This window comes from Myxocyprinus asiaticus, chromosome 34 (genome assembly GCF_019703515.2).
Source record: "Myxocyprinus asiaticus isolate MX2 ecotype Aquarium Trade chromosome 34, UBuf_Myxa_2, whole genome shotgun sequence".
NCBI classification, from domain to species: domain Eukaryota; kingdom Metazoa; phylum Chordata; class Actinopteri; order Cypriniformes; family Catostomidae; genus Myxocyprinus; species Myxocyprinus asiaticus.
The window spans coordinates 36,588,162-36,609,312 of record NC_059377.1 but is presented as its reverse complement, the minus strand read 5'-3'; the positions used below and the strand labels follow the sequence as shown (position 1 = coordinate 36,609,312).

At 38.3% G+C, this 21,151-nt stretch overlaps 1 protein-coding gene across 8 annotated transcripts; it reads right to left on the bottom strand.

Moving 5' to 3' along the window:
* Positions 1-764: 764 nt before the first annotated feature.
* LOC127425618 (retinoic acid receptor RXR-beta-A) lies at positions 765-20,808 on the bottom strand. Of its 8 annotated transcripts, XM_051671795.1 has the most exons (14): positions 20,696-20,808; positions 19,962-20,098; positions 19,366-19,595; positions 17,949-17,975; positions 16,934-17,087; positions 16,675-16,854; positions 14,885-14,908; positions 14,289-14,449; positions 13,048-13,177; positions 11,044-11,176; positions 9,286-9,327; positions 8,713-8,804; positions 8,233-8,338; positions 1,248-5,611 (listed from the first exon to the last, which is right to left on the bottom strand). In XM_051671795.1, exons 2-14 carry the CDS (start codon positions 19,975-19,977, stop codon positions 5,464-5,466), a joined length of 1,443 nt encoding a protein of 480 aa, XP_051527755.1. In that variant the 5' UTR covers positions 19,978-20,098; positions 20,696-20,808; the 3' UTR covers positions 1,248-5,463. The 8 variants fall into 8 exon arrangements, with proteins under 8 accessions (XP_051527757.1, XP_051527761.1, XP_051527762.1 ...); XM_051671797.1 differs by lacking the exon at positions 14,885-14,908 and having other exon boundaries at positions 765-5,611; XM_051671799.1 differs by lacking the exon at positions 9,286-9,327.
* Between the last annotated feature and the right edge of the window lie 343 nt (positions 20,809-21,151).

Here is a 21,151-nt window from a genome sequence, read left to right as displayed (position 1 = left end):
GCTTATTACTAGGTTATGAGCTCTCTGAAATCACGACTACACGTAAAATCGCTGACACAGGACATTTTATCTTTTCTTTTTCTGTAAAGGTGGTCTAGATTTTATGAAAAGAGGGAGGAGAATGAAGTGAAGGTGTAGAGCCCTGTTGCTTTATATGGTGATTCAGACGTGCTCCCTCTAGCGGTGAGAGCAGGACACTGCAGCGCCAGCAGCCGCTCAGAACCCGGGGGTCCTGCTGGACTGAGGTCCATACTAACACACATATGCGCACGGGGGACCCCCAAAAGCAAACGGGACGCCACCACTTCGTAAATCAAGACAGGTGAAAGACCATTTCACAAGACCACAACTACATTTGTAAAAGAGGGGAAAACACAGTTTGAGGGCAGCAGAAAAATAATGTCCATGAACTTGTTTTTTCAACAACAGGAAATTTAGGATAAAATTTCTATATATTTATAAGGGTAAGTGTATATTTTAGGTTCCATAACTGGTCCCCCTTTCTATTCCCCCCCACAACAACATTTTCAATAACCTTTTTTGCTGTTCATTTAAATGATATGGGCTGACATGAATGCTTCAGAGAACAAATATTCCATGTAGTAAAACAGCATATATAATTATAACACAAAGATTATATTTAAAATAAGTTTGATTTGTAGAAAAATAATTCTATGACAGTTAAAGGCAATTAAAGTGTAACAGCAATTTTTAGAAAAAGGGAGACAGATTGTAGGGAGCAGAGAAAACTTCACACAACTGTGCAGTATTAAACCATTTACTTACACATGGTACATCAATCATAACAGATTCTGAATTGACTGACAAGAGCAAATAAAAAATTTACTTTCTTCGCACTCAATACAGTCATTTATTTCCACAAATGCTGGAGACAGATTTGAAATCTTGACATGAAAAATGAAGAGGGAAGGGTGTGTGTGGGGAAAAGACCCCAAATAACAGAACAGATTTTACACTAATACATCACTAATACACAAAGATGTAAAGCGTAAGAAAACAGCAGCCAGAAAACAAAGTGAGAAGCAATATGTTGTTTTTTTTTTCTTTAAGGTGGGAGTATATTAATAAAGTAATAGTCTCCCATTAAATCAATAGTTTTACAGCCCTCCTTCAACATGTCCTTGTATGGGTGAATCTCATGAAAACATGTCCAGGTCACATTTCACCCCATGCCAAAATAATAACAAAAAAAGTTTTGCATAAGAATGAATTTGGGAACATTTGGATTATTATTATTATTATTTTTTTTATTTTTTTTTTTGCATTTTCACATTCTCCCTCCAATTTTATATATATATATTTGTAATTCCTATCATTCTCAATGGTGGTCTCATTACTGTAACAGTAATTTACTGATATTGAAGTAAAAGTAACTACCATAATACAATGATTTGTTCAAGCAGCATAAAGGCAGCACAAATACTATACAATGATGTATAAATACTTTACAGTTTAAACAATATATTTGTACTGTAATGAGAATAAGGGATGGGGGTGCTTAATCATGTCATAAAAATAATATCAATACAATAAAATGGAGTTTGGGGTGAAATACAACCCAGAAATGTTTTTAACAGGTTTCTTGAGATTTCCCCATTCAACACATAAATGTGTCCACTTCACTCACGCATCTTTATGTAGCAAACATTCACCGATAACTCACAACAAATAAAAAAATAAAAAATCAGCTCTCAGACTGTAACGTGCATAACCGTTTCATTCTCAAGCAGAGATTAATTCAAGTTTGCACTGTGCATATTTCAGAGCACCACTTGGCTTCAAATACACAACCCTCTGGATTTTTTTACTTGTTTAAATTTGCTCAGCTCTGAATAAATAGTTGCAAACAGGATCTGTGAAGTGATCATCACAGTACACAGTCAACCAAGCCCCCCCCTCACACTGGTTTGGCAGTGCTGCATTCATTTCAGGTGCATCATGGGTGTTCAGGGGTTAGGGCCCGTTGTTGCAAGACAGAAAATTGTATAAAAAAAACTTTTTTTTTAAAAATAAAGAATTTTTTTTTACAAGCCTTGTATTCATTTTCATGAATACTTTGCAACCCTAAATGAATTTAGAGTGCTGTTAAAATATATATGATCATGAAAAAAGTAAAATTTTGGGAAGAGGAAAAAAAAAAGGTGGACCCAAAAAGAAAAGTTGGGTTGGCCATTTGAAAACGCAAGATCATGGTGTATTACTGTGATAAACCACAATCAAGTAATAGAAGACAGGGCCATTGCACACCATTTCAAGGAAAATGTTATACATCAGTGATTTATTTCACCATACAGGAACTCCACTGAGTGCCTTTATGCATCTTTGACACAAAAAACAGGACTTATTTTGCAATGATGCAAACACACACACACACACACACACACACAAAAGATTGACTGGCAACCCTGGTGTGGCTGGAGTTGCCCAGACGTAAAAACAAGCATACAGTGCACATCAAAAGAGCCTTCCCACTGTTCAGATATAGAGCAGACCATCAGCACCAAATGCATTAGCTTCAATTTCTGGATTAATGGAACTTGTGTAGATTTAACGTTCAACAGAATACACAAAACTCTTGGCAAACCTAAACTACTGGGATGCCAACGATAGAGAACCTGAGGTCGGGAGTGGAATACAATGAAATGACCACAACAATCCTTACTACCACTGGTCCAAAATAAAACATTAAAGCAGTGAAGGGATGCAAGGGGGCAACAATAGTTCAAAAGGAACAAAGCTTTAATTTGAAGTCTGGATTCAGTCACAACACATCAATGGTAAACATCTCATCAGATTTTCAAATTCATGTGCAAGCTAAAAACTATGTGGCTAGTGCACAAATCTGGCAGAGTTCTGCATATGATTTAACTTGCAACAGGAAAATTAAGCACCTTATTTATGTATAAAACATTTGTAAAAGAGTTCAAATAGGAATCTGCATGTATTTTGAAGCTACTTTTAAACCATTACGCAGTAGATGGTGTGTTAGCTAGAAATGGGCGTTTATATGAAAAAAGCATATTTGAGAACGGTGTCATTGCATATTTTGACCAGTGGTCAAGTGTATGCCATGCACTGGTGTATATGTTTATATTGGTGTTGATACTTATGTCTAACTGTTGTTGTTAGCACCAAAACAGGTGGGACCACTTGCCATCTCTAACTATTATATTGTATAGAATCCTCACATATTGTCAGTATTTGATCTCAAGTCACTATCTACAAGTACTTAAATAGATTGGTTTTGGTCTGAGCACCTGACAAACCAACAGTTATATTTCACAATACTGTAGTACCCACCATCAATACTGGTGCATTTGCTGAACTGAATATCTTGTTTAAATGGCAAGAATATTATTCTACACCCATCACCTCCCACATAAATGCATAGAGATTGTATTCAATGCTGGTTTTTGGACACTTCTGGATTATTCTCACAAAACCAATCATGAAAATGCCCTGGTCATATTTAACCCAAAGTCAATACAAGATATATTTTTTTGCATTTAAAAAACAGAATCTTTTTTTACTGCAATACAGTAAAAACATGAATGTGTTACAGTAATGAGAATCATCATCATCCATTGTGGACCATTTAGATCTTTTGACATCCTTTTAAGGACACTTATGCACATTTACCCCCCAATTCTCATTATAATAGCGCATTTGGACATTTTACTTTTACTATTCACATTGTTTCACAATGATGATACTCATTACTGTACACAACCATGTTCTTTAATGTTTTACAGTAAAAAAAAAAAAGATGCTGTTGGACTGTGATATTTTTTATATTAAAGTCAGAGGAAACGCAAGGCAATACCAAGGTAATACTACAAGTTGCGGTAATGAGTAACATAATGACCACCTTTTTTTGCATTGCAGTAATGAGGATTTGGGGGGAAAATGTGTGCAACTGTCATGAAAATATCACTATGTAAAACATTTTTAAAGGCTCTAAAAATAGGCTTAATTTTCTATTTGCAAAATACAATATTTGTTTGCTTTGATTTTGGAGTAACACAGGACCATGACCTTTTCTTGATGTTTCGTGAGAGTCACTGTTCTGCCTTTCAGACTGACGGCGTAATTCAAACATGACCGTGGTGGCATCGGTCCCTCCTGAATAAGACAAATGCATGTTTAAGTTGCATGGTTCAGGGGTTCAGTTAGCTGCATTGAGGAGGCATTGCAACCTGTACAGATGGAATATAGAAGGTCCTTTTATAAAGTAATACCTCAATGGTCAATGCAGGGCCGACCCAACATGTTACACAAACTAGAACCACCTTTGTTGTTTTCCATGTCAACATTAGTACAGTTCATTCCAGAGGAGCCTGATGACTTTGTGATTTTGGTGATTGAACACAAAACAAAAAGGCCTGCTACACCGATCATGTGGAAAAGGACAAGAGTGGTTGGACATATTAATACATCACAGCACACACATACACAAACTTCATAAATATTAGTCTTTTGGGGGGGGGGGGGATTGGTTCCCATTTCAGGAATTAAAGTTGTGAAGGAAAGAAACTGACCATTGGGACTTGGAGAATGAGAAAGGTACAAGGTCCTCTAGAAGGTGCCACAACCTCTTCCAACGTAATTCCCCATTAAAAGAGCAAAACTAAAATTATGATAAAACACGAAAACCTTCCTATTGCCACAAAAAAAAAAAAAAAAAAGCAGGATTTTCCTGCGAGATTCCATCTCTGCCTTGAGGCCATCCTTTGGAACATGATCAAAAATTCATGTCCAACAATTGAAAACTTGCATACATTTATATTCACAAATGTAAAACCCCGGCCAGATGCCGCAATGCCATTTATAAATTGGACTCATTTCATGAGTACAGTACAAAGTATGAATTCAAGGTTAAAGCCCAAAGATAGCAAGTTAGCAGTATTCCACAGTCACATTACATTGTGGGACTATACAAAGGGGCGGGTCTGGCATAACTTGATTCGTACCAGCCAATGGGCACGCAGGATGAAATTCTCACCCCAGTCACACATGCACTGTGTACAGCCGGCAGGCTGTCTAACTGCATTAACAAACGCAAATGAACAGTTCGTGCATTCAGAGTAACATACAAACCAAAACGACACACAAAGATCTCTAGAATCAATATGAGAGTTCTAAAACTGGAAGTCTTTGAAGCTTATGATACTTTTAGAACCTGCAAGGAATTTGAAAAATAATCTCTCTGAACATCTCATACTGTGTAAAACTTCACATGGAAAACACATTTTCTTTTTTCAGGACAGTTTTAAAGTCTTTTTCGGGGCTATACTGGTTGGAAGGTGCAGCAAGGGGCAACTGGGGAAGAACTGTGGGAAGGTGTTAATGGGATGTGAGACACAGTAAAGCCCCAGAGCCCCGGGGGGGGGACTGCAATACCCTGGTGCAAACCGGATAGAACTGGATCAAGACTGGTCCAGATTAGGTGAGCTGATGAGGAGCTTCAAGCATCTCCATTAAGAAGGTATCGATTGGGGTGTCGCCGATTAGCTTGAAGAAGAACAGGTGCTCTAGGCACTTCAAGCCAATGGAGCGCAGCGCTGGGAGCCTGAGGAGGAGCTTGGCAAACCTGAAAGCCAAGTGACAAGAGATGTAGTTATCTAAATTCAACCAAAATGTTAGAGAGATTACTGTATGTTGGCACAAAAGAGCTCAACATTTTGCATTTATTCACTTATCAGAAAAGACTACTACTGTCTTTTATGCTCTAATGCTACAAAATCCCATATTAACTAATGCAAAACAATAGTGATGCACCGAAATGAAAATTCTTGATCAAAACAGAAACTTCTGGACACTGGGCTTTTTTTTTTTTTTTTAGACTTTGTTTGGAATAATTATTAATATTATTTATTTAGAAAACACACATTAATACCATAACATTTAGGCTTGAATAACTTAGTTGTTATAATAAATATTGGATCATATTTAAAAAAACATATTGCACTATATATATAGAAACGGACTTTTGCATAATAAGCAAATCTGTACCCAACAATAATAAAGTACTTATGAATACACAACAAATGACAAATGCATAACTTCCTATTCTAATAGCTGTCCTTGTATCTGCCTGCGTATATGTGCGAGGGATATTTTATACTACACAGCCTCTGCACAAGCATGGGAAACCTCTTTTTATTAATGCGCTAATAGCCAAGACAGTGATCGCTTTATCACTTCTAGGAATGTAGATTTTAATGGCCAACTAGAAAACACAAATACTGACAGAATACATTTGCATATGACTTTTTACCACAGTATGCTTCCATAAACTCCATTGAGTGTTTTTGTGCTGTTGCGCTCGTCCGTGTGGACACGCACACACATACTACAGAGGTGCACGTGTAATCGATAATTATCGATAATGAAAATCATCGACAACAAATGTAATTATCGATTAGTTGGATATATGCAGCCAGCACATAGAAACTCCGTAAGTGAAGTCACTTTACAGCTCAGTAAAAATGTGTTGCATGATGAAACTCATTTGAAAAAATGACGGAGACAAATTGAAGCGGAAAAAACATGACCCAAGATGTCCAGCGTACAAGAGGACTTTATAAACACTTCAAAGATCACAACAAGCATACAGTTTAATGTGGAGTGGCTGCTGCATCAGGTACGTTGAAAGAGGGTGTGTGCTGTTTGATGCGCTTAAGAGTTGTTTCTCTCCAGCGCATAACTTACATTTTACTGCTATTTTCTATGTTTTATAATGTATACAAGTTATGAATTCAAAATCAAGCGCATATTTCCGGGTATTTCACAACACTGTTTTTACCACATGGAAGTCTCTTCACTGAGCAAACGAGTGTGGGCATCCACGTCAATCAAACCGATCACAATGGCGAAAGGGAGCGCCATCATTTTGATTAAGCTCGTGCAACATCATACCGCGCTTTTAGTTTCAATGTAATCAATTGTGCAGCTTTCATGGATGTCATGGTCATGTGTGCCGGTTTTTTTTACGTGTTTTCGTTTCTATCATGTAACCGCATGTAATACAATGAACACCAGGTTGAGACTTCAGCACAAGAGTGAATCTGCACTGCGTTAACAGATGATTGTACATGTATAATAATGCTAAGGGTCCTGATATTTGATAGTCCTGATAGTGCCAAATGTAATGTCTGATTTCACCAGTAAATTTACACTATGGTAAATATTATTTTACTGGATAATCATACACTACCCTTAAAAATGTATTTTTGAAAAGAATACTTTAGAAACATGTAATCAGTGACAATTTGGTTTTAAAACTTACAATATTAATTTAAAATACGAAATAATTTAAGATGTATGTAATCAGTGACAGTGTACAAGCATATGTATCTAACATAATTATGTATTTTTTAGCTGGGCAGAATTATTAATATTTCTATTCTGTAGTGTCACAATTGCCCTCTGCTAGGCTGATTTTGTGTCCCACTCCATCCCTGATGGATAATTTTACTCTTTAATAAACAGTACTTTAAGTTTTACAAGGAAAGGAACTGTTTTGCAATGATAAAAATCAAACATAACTACTCAGGCTTAGTTCAAAGTGAGAGTATAGAATCGTTCAGTACAGTAAACCAAACCAAATCCTTATGCCCTTTATCATTTCTGTTTCTTAAAAAATAACATTTTAATAAAACAGGAAATTTCATTATTATCCGATTAATCGAAGAAATAATCGATTATCAAAATAATTGTTAGTTGCAGCCCTACTTGCTACCGTCAGTATATCTTCAAACATCAGCTTCCATTTACATCTTTTCACATAAAACGCTGCTTTTTCTTCATGTCAGTGTCTCTGTTACTGGGTTTTAGAGTAACAGTTTCTATTCAAATTTGTGGCTTTTTTCCTCTTTCATCCGAATGCTGAAAAATAGCTTATGAAAAACATTTTGCAGACGGACTTTCGGTGCATCACTAAAAAAATCATGTTTTGCTATTGTTGCCTAAGCTAGACAGCCTGCAAAAATGTACCACAACCCTTTCTTCTGTAACAGAGATTTCACAGATTGGTGGATCTCTTTAGGATTCTGGGTAGTGTAGTTCTTTAACAAGGAATTCAGAAATTATAAATTACTTCAAATAAAAAAAAACTTTAAAAATAATCTCTCTCTCTGGATATTACTTCCTAGAGCATACTGTTGCATTCTTCTGAGGTACAGAAGGAAAGAAACAACATGTGTGTTGTACCTGCCCTGCTGGTCAGGATATCTCTGTTTACAATAAGCCTCCAGTGATGCATAGACCTTCTCTCTCAGTAACTCCACTTCACTGGGGCTCGACAATCCTTTTGCATCTGTAAAACAAATACACAAAATGTAAACATGCAACCATAACTCAACAACTCTGCCATGAGCAGCCTTATGGTCAGTCATACAGCAGACAAAGTATACAATAAATCAATAAACACTTGAGCTTCTTTGAAAGCTGTGCACTGTATACTAACAAAGTAGCAGTGTTTTAAGACACGTCAGCACAAATTCTCAGTGAAGGAGACCAATGGTTTTTGTTCAAAACCAAGAATAGCAAATCATATTCTTCAATTATTTTTTTGATTAGTGTATTAGTTGATGTATGCAAGCTAATATTAAGTTGGAACACGAAGTGCTTCACCAATATGTATTCACTCAAAGTAAATGACAATGTGTCTGTTTGACTGTGCGGTCTGACCTGGATTGAAAAGGATGATGGCTCTCAGGCAGCCCAACTCTGTTTTATCCATCTGCATGTCCCTCATCTTGCTCACCAGTTCTGTCAGAACTCTGACGCCATGAAAATAGGGAAGGGAAGAAGCGAGGGATGACAAGCAAAAGGGTAAAAGCAGGGGGTGGGGAGGGGGAGAGGTTTTGGGTTAAGGTTTGAAGTCCAACAAATCAAAATTAGGCAACAGAAACAAATCATAAAACGGTTCTCATAGCAACTAAACAGAGTAAAAAAACAACACACACACACACACACACACACACACAAAAAAGATTTCTGCTGTTCGTCATGTATAGACAACAAAAAAGAACATCAACATTTGAAAGTCATCACAGAGCATGCAACATTAGACATCATGACTCCAATGGCGTTGTCACCAATGCCCCCAACACACAGACACACATACACAAGGTCTGTTTGGCCTTCACCTGCCCCAAACAGCCCCAGACATAATTAAGTTCAATTAACTGTCTCAAATTACAGGCTTTCCTGACTGCTGCTGTTTGTTTAGTTTGTTTGTTTATGGCGGAGGGTTATTACCTGTCGAATATGGCCCCAACCTCTGCATTGTGCGCACTCTCCCTGTGTGTTCAATCACAATGCGTTATTAGAATGTCATTACACATTTCATTATTATATAATGTCTCCCCACTCCAGAAAGGCCCAGGCAGAGACGTTTAGACTCTACGCATGTATGCGGCAGGCCCAGTTCAAAGAGTAACAAGCTACAGGCTCTTGCTAAGAGTGAAATCAGACTGATTGAGTTGGTGACAGTAAAGCTTGAAATGGCACACACAACAAATATGACACAATGGGATAAAAATAAAAAAAATTATTAAAAAAAAAAAAATACATTTTGCATCAAATGCCATCATTTTTAAAAATGTATTGCCTTAACAGAGTTACATTAAAGCTGTAAAACTTTCCGGTATTTTGGCAAATTACTAATTATCTGTTTACATTTTCTGGGGAAAAAAAAAAAAAAACATTATTTGCTTATCTTGTTAAAGAAACTGTATAATATATATATATATATATATATATATATATATATATATATATATATATATATATATATATATACACACACACACACACACACACACACTGTTTTTGTGTTGGGGTTAATAAAAATACTGGTAGAAAAAATCCTTATTGTTGAGTCCTGAAGCCTGAGAATATCTTTGTGAAATAAAACTGCTCATTTATCGAGTTTTATGATACTGTAATGGACCAAGAGCTTACATAATCCTTAGCAGCTCTTAATTGCTTAACTAAATTAAAGTGATGCTAAAGGACGTTTGTATAAGTTTAATGGCATTTAAAGCATGAGCCAATAAATGCAAAGCAGGAAGCACAGGCGCACACATCACAAAGCACAATTATTTGCAGACAGGAAGACAATGAAGCGCATTAAATAAATCAGGTAAGGTGGAAAGTGAAGTACAAGGACAGAAAGACTCATTTCTGAAGCCGAGACATTATAAAAATTAGACAAACGGCATTAACATAGAATTTCATATGAACATCACAATGTGGAAGAAAACATTTAGTATGGAACAAATTTAAAACAACAACAACAACCTGTAGCCTGTTATTCTTAGATTTACTTAAGACAAAAAGACAGCTTATGGAGCACTGAGAAGTCTTGAGGAGTCTTACGAAATATGCTGATTATTTTCCCTTAAAATAACAGTACATTTGCTGTGTGATAAACAGCAAATCAACAGTGATCACAGGGTTCAATTGTGTGCGCTGCATCTGTGGGGGACACAGTTGCTGACTTATGCAGAGTCTTGGTGCACATGTGTGTATTTGTATGTGCCCTGTCTGGTCATGCTGTGTCATTCTATAAAACTACTAAATACAGCAGCATCAAGCCAGTAGTTCACCCCAGAATGATAATTCTGTCCCATTAAACCTATATAACTTTCTTCTATGGAATAAAAGAGGCTATGTTAGGAAGAATGACTTTCAGTGAATGGCAAAAACTTGCAATGCAAGTGAATGGTGACTGAGGCTGTCATTCTACTTAACATCTCCTTTTGTGTTCCATGAAAAAAAGAAAGTCATACAAGTTTGCAAAAATGGGAGGGTGAGTAAATGATGACATTTTAATTTGGGGTGAACTATCCCTTTATGTTTCATGAGTATGTATTTACCATGAATCATAATGCGATTACAATCATTTCTTCACTGAACTATCATCACTGTAAAAGTATTTGTGCATCTAAAATCTATAGCAGCTAAATCTACGTATAGGCTATCCTGCATGTGCTCATGGGACATGAGTATTACCTGTCAAAGATGGCTCCCACCCCAGCGCTGTGAGCACTGTTCCTGTGCACGTGGAGGCCAGTGGCCAGCAGAATGCCATCCTTCACTGTGATGGAGCGATGAGAGAATGAGGCGATCAACAGCTCGTTCCAGCCTAACAGAAGGAGAAAATAATTTGAGGAATGAGGGGCTCAACATGGAGCAAACTGGATTTTACTTATTGACCTCATCAGCAGTAAATTAAAACATGTAACTTTTTTCATGCAAGCTATTTCAGTGACCATATCAGTATCAGCCAATACATCCATTTATTTTCATTATCAGCATCATTCTGATTAGGCAGATACTGGAAACATAATATTAGTGATTAACAGATATATCGGCCAGGCCAATGAATTGGCTGATTTTTGGCCATTTTACGATAATCAGCCGATAAACATGTTCACTTGGCTGATTAACAGAGTGTTCACTTTTCCTGTGTAAGATCCAAAATCTACCAAGAGATTTGTCAATGGACAGTCAACAATTTATGTTTTCAAGGTATTTTCTTATAGAGTTCATGCAAATTTGAGTAAATATTACATAAAATAAGAGTTTGTTTCACTTCAGCCATTTTGGGTGCATATGATTTGCTGTTGTTAAATTGAATCATGTTTGTCAGCATTTACACTGATCAGCCACAAGATTAAAACAACTGACAGGTGAAGTGAATAACATTGATTATATCATTACAATAGCACCTGTCAAGGGGTGGGATATATTAGGCAACAAGAGAACAGTCAGTTCTTGAATTTCATGTGTTGGAAGCAGGACAAATGGGCAAGCGTAAGGATCTGAGTGACTTTGACAAGAGCCAAATTGTGATGGCTAGATGACTGGGTCAGAGCATTTCCAAAACAGCAGGTCTTGTGGGGTGTTCCTGGTATGCAGTGGTTAGTACCTACTAAAAGTGGTCCAAGGAAGGACAACTGGTGAACCAGCGACAGGGTCATGGGTGTCCATGGCTCACTGATGCACGTGGGGAGCGAAGGCTAGCCCGTCTGGTCCGATCCAACAGAAGCTACTGTAGCACAAATTACTGAAAAACTTAATGCTGGCCACGATAGAAAGGTGTCAGAACACACAGTGCATTGTAGCTTGCTGCGTGTGGGGCTGCGCAGCCGCAGACCGGTTAGAGTGCCCATGCTGACCCCTGTCCACCGCTGAAAGTGCCTACAATGGACACGTGATCGTCAGAACTGGACCATGGAGCAATGGAAGATCATGTGGATGGCCGGGTGCATGTGCGTCGTTTACCTGGGGAAGAGATGGCAGCAGGATGCACTATGGAAATAAGGCAGGCCGGTGGAGGCAGTGTGATGCTCTGGGCAATGTTCTGCTGGGAAACCTTGGGTCCAGGCATTCATGTGGATGTTACTTTGACACGTACCACCTACCTAAAAATTGTTACAGACGATGTACACCCCTTCATGGCAATGGTATTCCCTGATGGTCTCTTTCAGCAGGATAATGCGCCCTGCCACACTGCAAAAATTGTTCAGGAATGGTTTGCGGAACATGACAAAGAGTTCAAGGTGTTGACTTGGCCTCCAAATCCGATTGAGCATCTATATGATGTGCTGGACCAACAAGTCCGATCAATGGAGGCCCCACCTCGCAGCTTACAGGACTTAAAGTATCTGCTGCTACCGTCTTGGTGCCAGATACCACAGGACACCTTCAGAGGTCCTGTGGAGTCCATACCTCGATGGGTCAGAGCTGTTTTGGCAGCTAGAGGGGGACCTACACGATATCAGGCAGGTGGATTTAATGTTGTGGCTGATCGGTGTATATTGGCCATCCTGCTCTCTATGATATCATATCGACCACTACATAATATCAGGGCTTATTTTCCCCTATTCAAACTGTTTTTCTATGACAGCTCTCTATACTAAAGCATCCATACCGATGAGAAAAAAGCAATAAACCCTTGTTTTGTAAGTCAGAAAGAGAGAGAGAGAGAGAGAGAGAAAGAGAGAGATTTACCAGCACGCAGAAGGATGACCTGGTCATCCAGGGACAGCTCACTGAAGTGAGGGATCCGTTTTGCCCATTCCACCAAAGTAAACAGCTGTTTATCAGCAGCCTGGCAGATATTAGTGACCGGGTCATTAGGCTGCAAGAAGGAAAAAGATACAGAAAGATTAGAAAGTACGATTTTTTCTTTTTTCCTCCCTTTTTCTCCCCAATTTGGAATGCCAAATTCCCACTACTTAGTAGGTCCTTGTGGTGGCGCGGTTACTCACATCAATCCGGATGGCAGAGGACAAGTCTCATTTGCCTCCGCTTCTGAGACAGTCAATCCACACATCTTATCACGTGGCTCACTGTGCATGACACTGCGGAGACTCACAGCATGTGAAGGCTCATGCTACTCTCTATGATCCACGCACAACCACGTGCCCCACTGAGAGCTAGAACCACTAATCGCGACCACAAGGAGGTTACCCCATGTGACCCTACCCTCCCTAGCAACCGGGCCAATTTGGTTGCTTAGGAGACCTGGCTGGAGTCACAGAAAAAGTATGATTAAGATAAGGGATTTTGTGGAAAAAGAACCCCCATCAAATTCTACTACACAAAAATGTCACACAAGTTTTGTTTTTGGTACTTAGAAGAATCTGCATTCCAAAGCTATTAAACACGACTAGATGCCATCACTAGGCAGATATTAAACTAATCAGTGTAAAGGTAAGTTGTTCCCTTGTTTCACCATTGCATACAAGCAAATGTTAATTTGCCCTTTTTAATACAGCGAAGTCTCAGCCCGAGGTCACACTCACTGACCATTTGATGCATACAAGATCGAATGTGATTGGTTGTTTTTTTGCAATTCTTTGCCAGGGAAACCAAATCATATTTAGAGCAAATAATTTGTTACTGGATTAGCCAGTGTTTGTTTGTGATGCTCATGCCAACAAATCTTTGAAATATATTCAAAACTTTTTTTTGAGACACTTTGTAGCAAGTAAATGAGATCCATGATTACACCAGAATATTTTGCTGTGTTTTCAGGGTTATGTCCGATTTCTGTTTAACCCGCTCCTAAATATAGCATCAGTTAGATGTCCTCCTCCTATAAGTGGGCAGTTCATGGCCAGGACAAGCTGCAATGTTGCTGCAATGATTAGACTTGACTGTTTTGGACACCAATGTGGTAAGATCACCCAACAGATGATTCTGGCACCAAAGAGGGTGAATTTCCTTAACGTTTGTGTGTCACTCACAGAGCTTCCCCCTGAGCTGCCGTCTGCATGTAGCTCAGTCTTCTGCTCCACAGCCATCTCTGCTTCCAGAATCTTCTCCACTGGCATCTCTTCGTTTGCAGCACTGGTGGACTCCACCTCTCCTTCCCGCTCCTTATTCCTCTGACGCTCCTCCTGAACGGCTGCATCACACACAAGGAAATGTGGAAAAAGGACCAGAGAAGGAAAGAGAGAAATGAAGGAAAGAGTGGAAGAAAGTATGAGAAAGATCAACATAATGGGAAGGAGAAAATAAAAAGGACAGGAGCGGACACAGGGGTAATAAATAAGGAAATTGATGAGAAAGAAAACAGGTGTAGACAGACAGAGATATACAGATACATGTTGTTCCTGGTTAGTTTTAAACATTCATTCACACACTTCAGTTTTCAAGTGATAATTCATCTTTAATGACCATCATTTAAAGCTAAAGTGTTGGTTCATTCTCTGCAGATATTTAAAACAGCATTTTCACATGTTGGGTGACTGAGACTCTACAGGATTCCACTGCAATTCAATCACCATTTACACACTCACACAAACAAAAACCCCTCCCTCCCTCCCTGCTTTCTCCTTACATCGTTGTCGTTCATCTTGGACCACTACAGAAGGAGAGGGAGGAAGAGAGAGAACGAGAGGAAACAAAAGAGGGAGAGAGGGGGACAGGTGTTAGTGGTGTCAACAGCCCTTCCTCCCCTCTCCTCTCCTGTTTGTGACATGAAGTCTTTGACTTAACCATAATTCCATTTTACAATCACAGTAAACAATCTCTATAAAAGCAACATGTCTCTGCTACACTTCATTTTTTATTACATTGACATCTTCCAATTCTACTTGGTCTTTTACATTTTCCTTTCCTTTCTTACCATGTTCTATACAGTAAGAAAGCACTTGCTACCTTCCCCTCTCTCTCTCCTTGTCCTTACTAGTGATAGACAGATATATCAGTCAGAATGATTAATCAGCCTATATTTGGAACCGATATATCAGCCAGGCTGATTAACCGTGCAATATTTGGAGCCGATGTATTAGCCAGGCTGATTAATTTGCCTATATTTGGAAATTACATCAGTCAGACAGATTAATTGACTGATATCTGGAACCGATATATTGGCCAGGCTGATTAATTTGCCAAGATTTGGAACCGATATATTGGCCACATTGATTAATTGGCCAATATTTGGAACCAATATATCAGTTAGACTTATAAATTGGCCGATACTTGGAACCGATATATTGACCAGGCTGATTAATTGGCTGATATTTGGAACCGATATATTGGCCAGGCTGATTAATTGGCCAATATCTGGAACCGATATATTGGCCAGGCTGATTAATTGGCCAATATCTGGAACCGATATATTGACCAGGCTGATTAATTGGCCAATATTTGGAACCAATATATCAGTTAGACTTAGAAATTGGCCGATATCTGGAACCGATATATTGACCAGGCTGATTAATTGGCTGATATCTGGAACCGATATATTGGCCAGGCTGATTAATTGGCTGATATCTGGAACCAATATATTGGCCAGGCTGATTAATTGGCTGATATCTGGAACCGATATATTGGCCAGGCTGATTAATTGGCCAATATCTGGAACCGATATATTGGCCAGGCTGATTAATTGGCCAATATCTGGAACCGATATATCAGTTAGACTTAGAAATTGGCCGATATCTGGAACCGATATATCAGTTAGACTTAGAAATTGGCTGATATCTGGAACCGATATATTGACCAGGCTGATTAATTGGCTGATATCTGGAACTGATATATTGGCCAGGCTGATTAATTGGCCAATATTTGGAACCAATATATTGGCCAGATGGATTAATTGGCCAATATTTGGAACCGATATATAAGTTAGACTGAAAAATTGGCCAATATCTGTAACCAATATATTGGCCAGGCTGATTAATTTGCTGACATTTGTAACTGATCTATATGCAAGCTGACTAATTGGCTGGTATTTTGCTATTTTGAAGCTTCCAGCCAAGGCTGCTAAACATGTCCAGATACCTGATTACCAGATCTATTCCAAAACCTACTGACAGCCTTCTCAATGAAAAAAATTCTCTTTTCTTAAATGATGTTTTTTTTCTTCAATATTTGAGTGAACTGAGAAAATAATGTGTACAATTTAATTCCTGCAATTTAGTGTACTAAATTAAATTATAAAATTCTAAAATATTATTTTAGCCACATTGTTTTCTAGATATCAGCAGCTGCCCATGAAAAACTCATATCAGTTTATCACTATTCCTTACCTCTACTGTTATCAATTATGTGGTGAGCATTACCCTGCTGGGGTCTGTGTTATGTGTATGTGTAAGGTGGGATGGGGAGTTGTGGTTCTCTTACCCTCTCTCTTCATCCCCATGGCCAGGCACTTCTGGTAGCGGCAGTACTGGCAGCGGTTCCTCTGGCGTTTGTCCACCAGGCAGTCCTTGTTGTCTCTGCATGTGTAACTCAAGTCCTTCCTCACAGTACGCTTGAAAAAGCCCTTGCAGCCCTCGCAGCTGTACACACCATAGTGCTTACCTGTAGAGAAGCAAAACGAGGGATGAGGCAGTTGACAAAGCAGTGAAAAATAAGACCCCTGTATTTGTCATTGACGTACCAGAGGAGCGATCCCCACAGATAGCACATAAACGTTTCTGTGAGACCATGGGTCCAGGGCTGTGGGCCGACAGTGGCTTCAAACCAAATGGTGGCTTCACGTCATCAGAGCTGCTGACGGCGTGCAGGCCTGACATCGACACGGTGGAGTTGATCTGAGAAGAGAGAGTGAAAGGTGACGAGATACAGAGATAGATGAGGAGGAAATAAGAACTGAAAACAAAGATTGTAGTTCACAACTTCCTGCTATTTGTTAGTAAAAAGAGGCAGTTGAAACTAGGGCTGGGTATTGCCTGGCATCTTATGATACCATAATTGAGTAAAGCAATACTCATGTCACGATTTAATATACATCATGATATCATAATTTGATTAGATTACGAATCAATTACAATTCATTTGAGTACATTTCAGTTATTTACTGATGTCTGATGAAGAGCATGTAGCTCGAATCATCACGTTTTTGTCTCTTGGTGAGCTCATTAAATTGATTTGGAAGTAACAGTGTGCCAACTTTGTTTTGTGTTTTCATTATATGAATACACATATAGCTGAATATAAATATCGATCCATGGATCTAAAGTATCGATACAATATCATGAGAAATAGTATCACAATATATCGATATTTGATTGTATCGACACAGCCCTAGTTGAAACCATAACACAAGGTAGTATAAAAAATACACATACATTTTCAATTGTCAGTAATATGTCTGATTAGCTCTAAACCCTTGATAATGGATCATTATCAGATATTTTCAACCATCTCCCCAAATCAAACACCTTTTCATCAATAATCCAAACAGATGTCAGGTGATCATTAAGGATCTTATCTTGATTGCATTGTGACGTCATTTGACCCCATCAACACAAGGTAGATAATCATCCAAACAAAACTACGCTTGAGCAATATAAGCAACAGGAAAGGGGTAGAGACATTTGCATGATATAAACAAAGTGAAAGCAAGATGAGCATGAGCGAGTGTGGAACTGAGAGAGGGTACAAGGTCTCACCTCTGTGTTTCTGGAAAACATGCTCATCTGTGAAGCAGAAATGCAGTGATGAGGGGGGCACGAGAGCATGAGGAGCATGGGAGGTGCACTTTCACTTTGTTAGTCTCAAAACAAATGCTATCTTGTATTATCAAATGTATAACTTGGACATAAGCAATTAGATGTGCAACTGGAGAGACTTTTGAATAAAGTTTTCAAAGGAAAGATCAAAATGCTCGATCATCTGTTAAAGATTAACAGTTTTAGAAGAAAAACTCAAATTACCTTTCCAAATAAACTGGGATTTTAAAACTTTGGAACCAAATCCTTGAAAATTTGAAGATTGTACGTTTATTCAAATATACAGTTTTATACAAAGTGACTTACAAATTATAACAAAACAGTTCTTACTGATCACACAGTTCTTACATAGCTAATTGAGCTAATAAACTATAAAAATTAAAAAAAAATTTTTTTACAAGTTTTAATTTGCTGCTGCTGAGGTCAATAAGTAAAATCCAGTTTGCTTCATGTTGAGCCCCTCATTCCTCAAAATTATATATATTTTTTTTCCTGCTGCTTGAATGTGCAATTCCCAGACATGCAAAATGGAACACCTCTACTCAAGGCACACAATTTCAGAAATTATAGCAGGGGTTTTCAAACTGGGGTCCCCCAGGGGTGCTTGAAAATTGAGAGAAAAAAAAAGGGTACAAAATGTTGACATTATTACCCCTTCATTCTGAAATCATGAGATTAACCAAAATTAATTTATTCTATTAACAGACATAAAACATAAAAACAGTAATAAATACAAATAAATCTGCATAGCATACAATTTCATATATTATGAAAAGATATTTCTTATTTGTAAGAAATAACGGTTGTATTTCACAATTCTCTGTAAAGATGCTTTATTTATTGTGAAAAGAGCTACACAAATACATTTTAATGGAATTTAAAATGCTTCTCTTCGGGTTTGTACATCTAACATTACTCCAATAGAAGATACACTGTCAACATAATAAAACGTTAATATTTTCCAGATATGTTAATAATTTCCAATAAAAAATGCCAATTTAAAAGCCAATAATTTAATTGTGCGCATAAGATGTTTTTATAAAATCATGTTTAATATTTTTCTCACACGGGGTTCCATGAAGGAGATCATCATATTTTGGGGTCCTTAGCATTAAAAAGTTTGAAAACCCCTGATTTAAGGGACCCTAAGGGTAATACTTGGGTTAGGATTTTCATGGGTTAAAATCCTAACCCAAATATGAGCTAAACCCTACGCAAAAACCTGTAGAAGTGAGCGTAGATATAGAAGCCAAATATTAAGACAAGCTGGACTGTTTGGCTCGTATCTCAAATGCTTTCAGAACTAAAATATGGACAGTCTGACAGAAGGTAGGAACTATTTACATGCCATGCTCACCTGTGGGCTGCTGATTGGGCCATAGCCCACAGAAGGAGTTCCAGGGAGGCAGGGAGAGCCCAGAGAGGAGCTGATGACGGAGAAGGGCGAGCCCATGCTGCTGATGGGACTGTTCACTGTTGATGTCATGGGTGGCAGGGAGGTCATGGCGGCAGCTGATGGGGCCAGTGGTGGCGTACGCTGGCCTGAAGGTGGTGAGGACACGGATGAGCTGTCTGGACTGCGGGAATCTGAGGGGGAAAGGGCAGGATAAGGGATCACACCATACAATGTGTAAATATAAGGGAAACCACAAAGTCTTATCATTACACGTTACAAGCATATTACATTGTAACTAATACATGAAAACAGATTTAAACTACTGTACACCATTTTAAAAAAAAATTCAAAGCAGTGATGTATTACAGTTTTACTGGTCTCAAAGGCAATAAAGAACATAATTGTGAAACTATCAAGTTTTGCTCAACACAATGAATTTCAAGCAACAAAAATATTATGTAGCGAACAAATAAATCGAATTTTACAGTTCTACGTTTAAATTTAACTGCAGCACAGAAATGGAGTCACGTGCGGATATAAAACCAAAACAGGCTCACCTCTGCTGTCCCCCATACTTTGCGTCGAGGCTGCGCTCTTCACACCGACTCAATCGCTGTGATGTCGGATGGCTGATCAACTCAAGACCGCGGACTGAGGCCCGGGCCGCTGGATCTTCTACCAACCAGAGATATCCCTGTAATTTTCAAAACACTGCGTGGATGAAGTGAAGGATAAATATAACAATATAACCTCACTAAGTTTCCTTGCGAGTTATTTCGCATTTCTATGTAAACACGGCATAAACCTTTAAAATTTGACCGATAGTTGGGTGACACATGACTTCTTGAATAGCTGTAAAATGTCTATAGTAGATTTAAACTGTCCTACATCGTTGTAGTTCAATAAACTATTATTAATAACGTGCAACCGTACAAAACGCAATTTCTAGTATCGGCTAGCCGATTAGCTCGCTTGGTAGCTTTAATTTACCAGCAAAGCCAGCCACATCTGCCAAACAAAACTGCTCTAAACACACCTGGGAATACATCCAAATATGTTTGCGAACGATTAAAGTCCAATTTAGAGACATTCTGTGTAAAAATGCACGCATTTATCATATGTATTCGGCTACTCGCCTTAACCAGCATGTTAGCTGGCTCGCTAACAACTCTGCAGACACAAATTACTGCTCGCAAACAACGGAAACTCGAGCATAATGTTTTTATATCTGGGGTTTATCTACACATTCCCAGCGATAAATGTATTAAGCACATACGTTTATCTGAGTTACCTCAAAAATTGCGAAGTTTTATTATTAAAAGGAGTTTAATAAGGGCCGCGACTCTCCGCTCCCATCTCCTCAGTGTGATTCTCTTCCTCTCTGAAGAGGAAACTGATGCTGTTTACGTCCGAACGCGGAAACTGATGCCATGTTGGCTCCTGTAGAGAAACAGTTGAGCCAAAATGTCTAACTCTTTATACGTCAAGTAAAGCTCTGTTTTTGTTTCAAAATAAATTATATAGTAGCTTTTATCTAAATTAAAACTAATATTTTTAGCCCCAGCTACGTATTTGCATCTGCGGCACACCAGTTTTGCTTATTTATGGTTTTCAGTGAGTCAATAACACTGGAATTCCCACTGTTTGCAAATTAACTAAAGGTTAAGAGTAGGCTTCTGCCAGTATATTTATTTATTTATTTATTTTAACTACCAATATTAACTGCTTTGTGATATCTTTTCCTGTT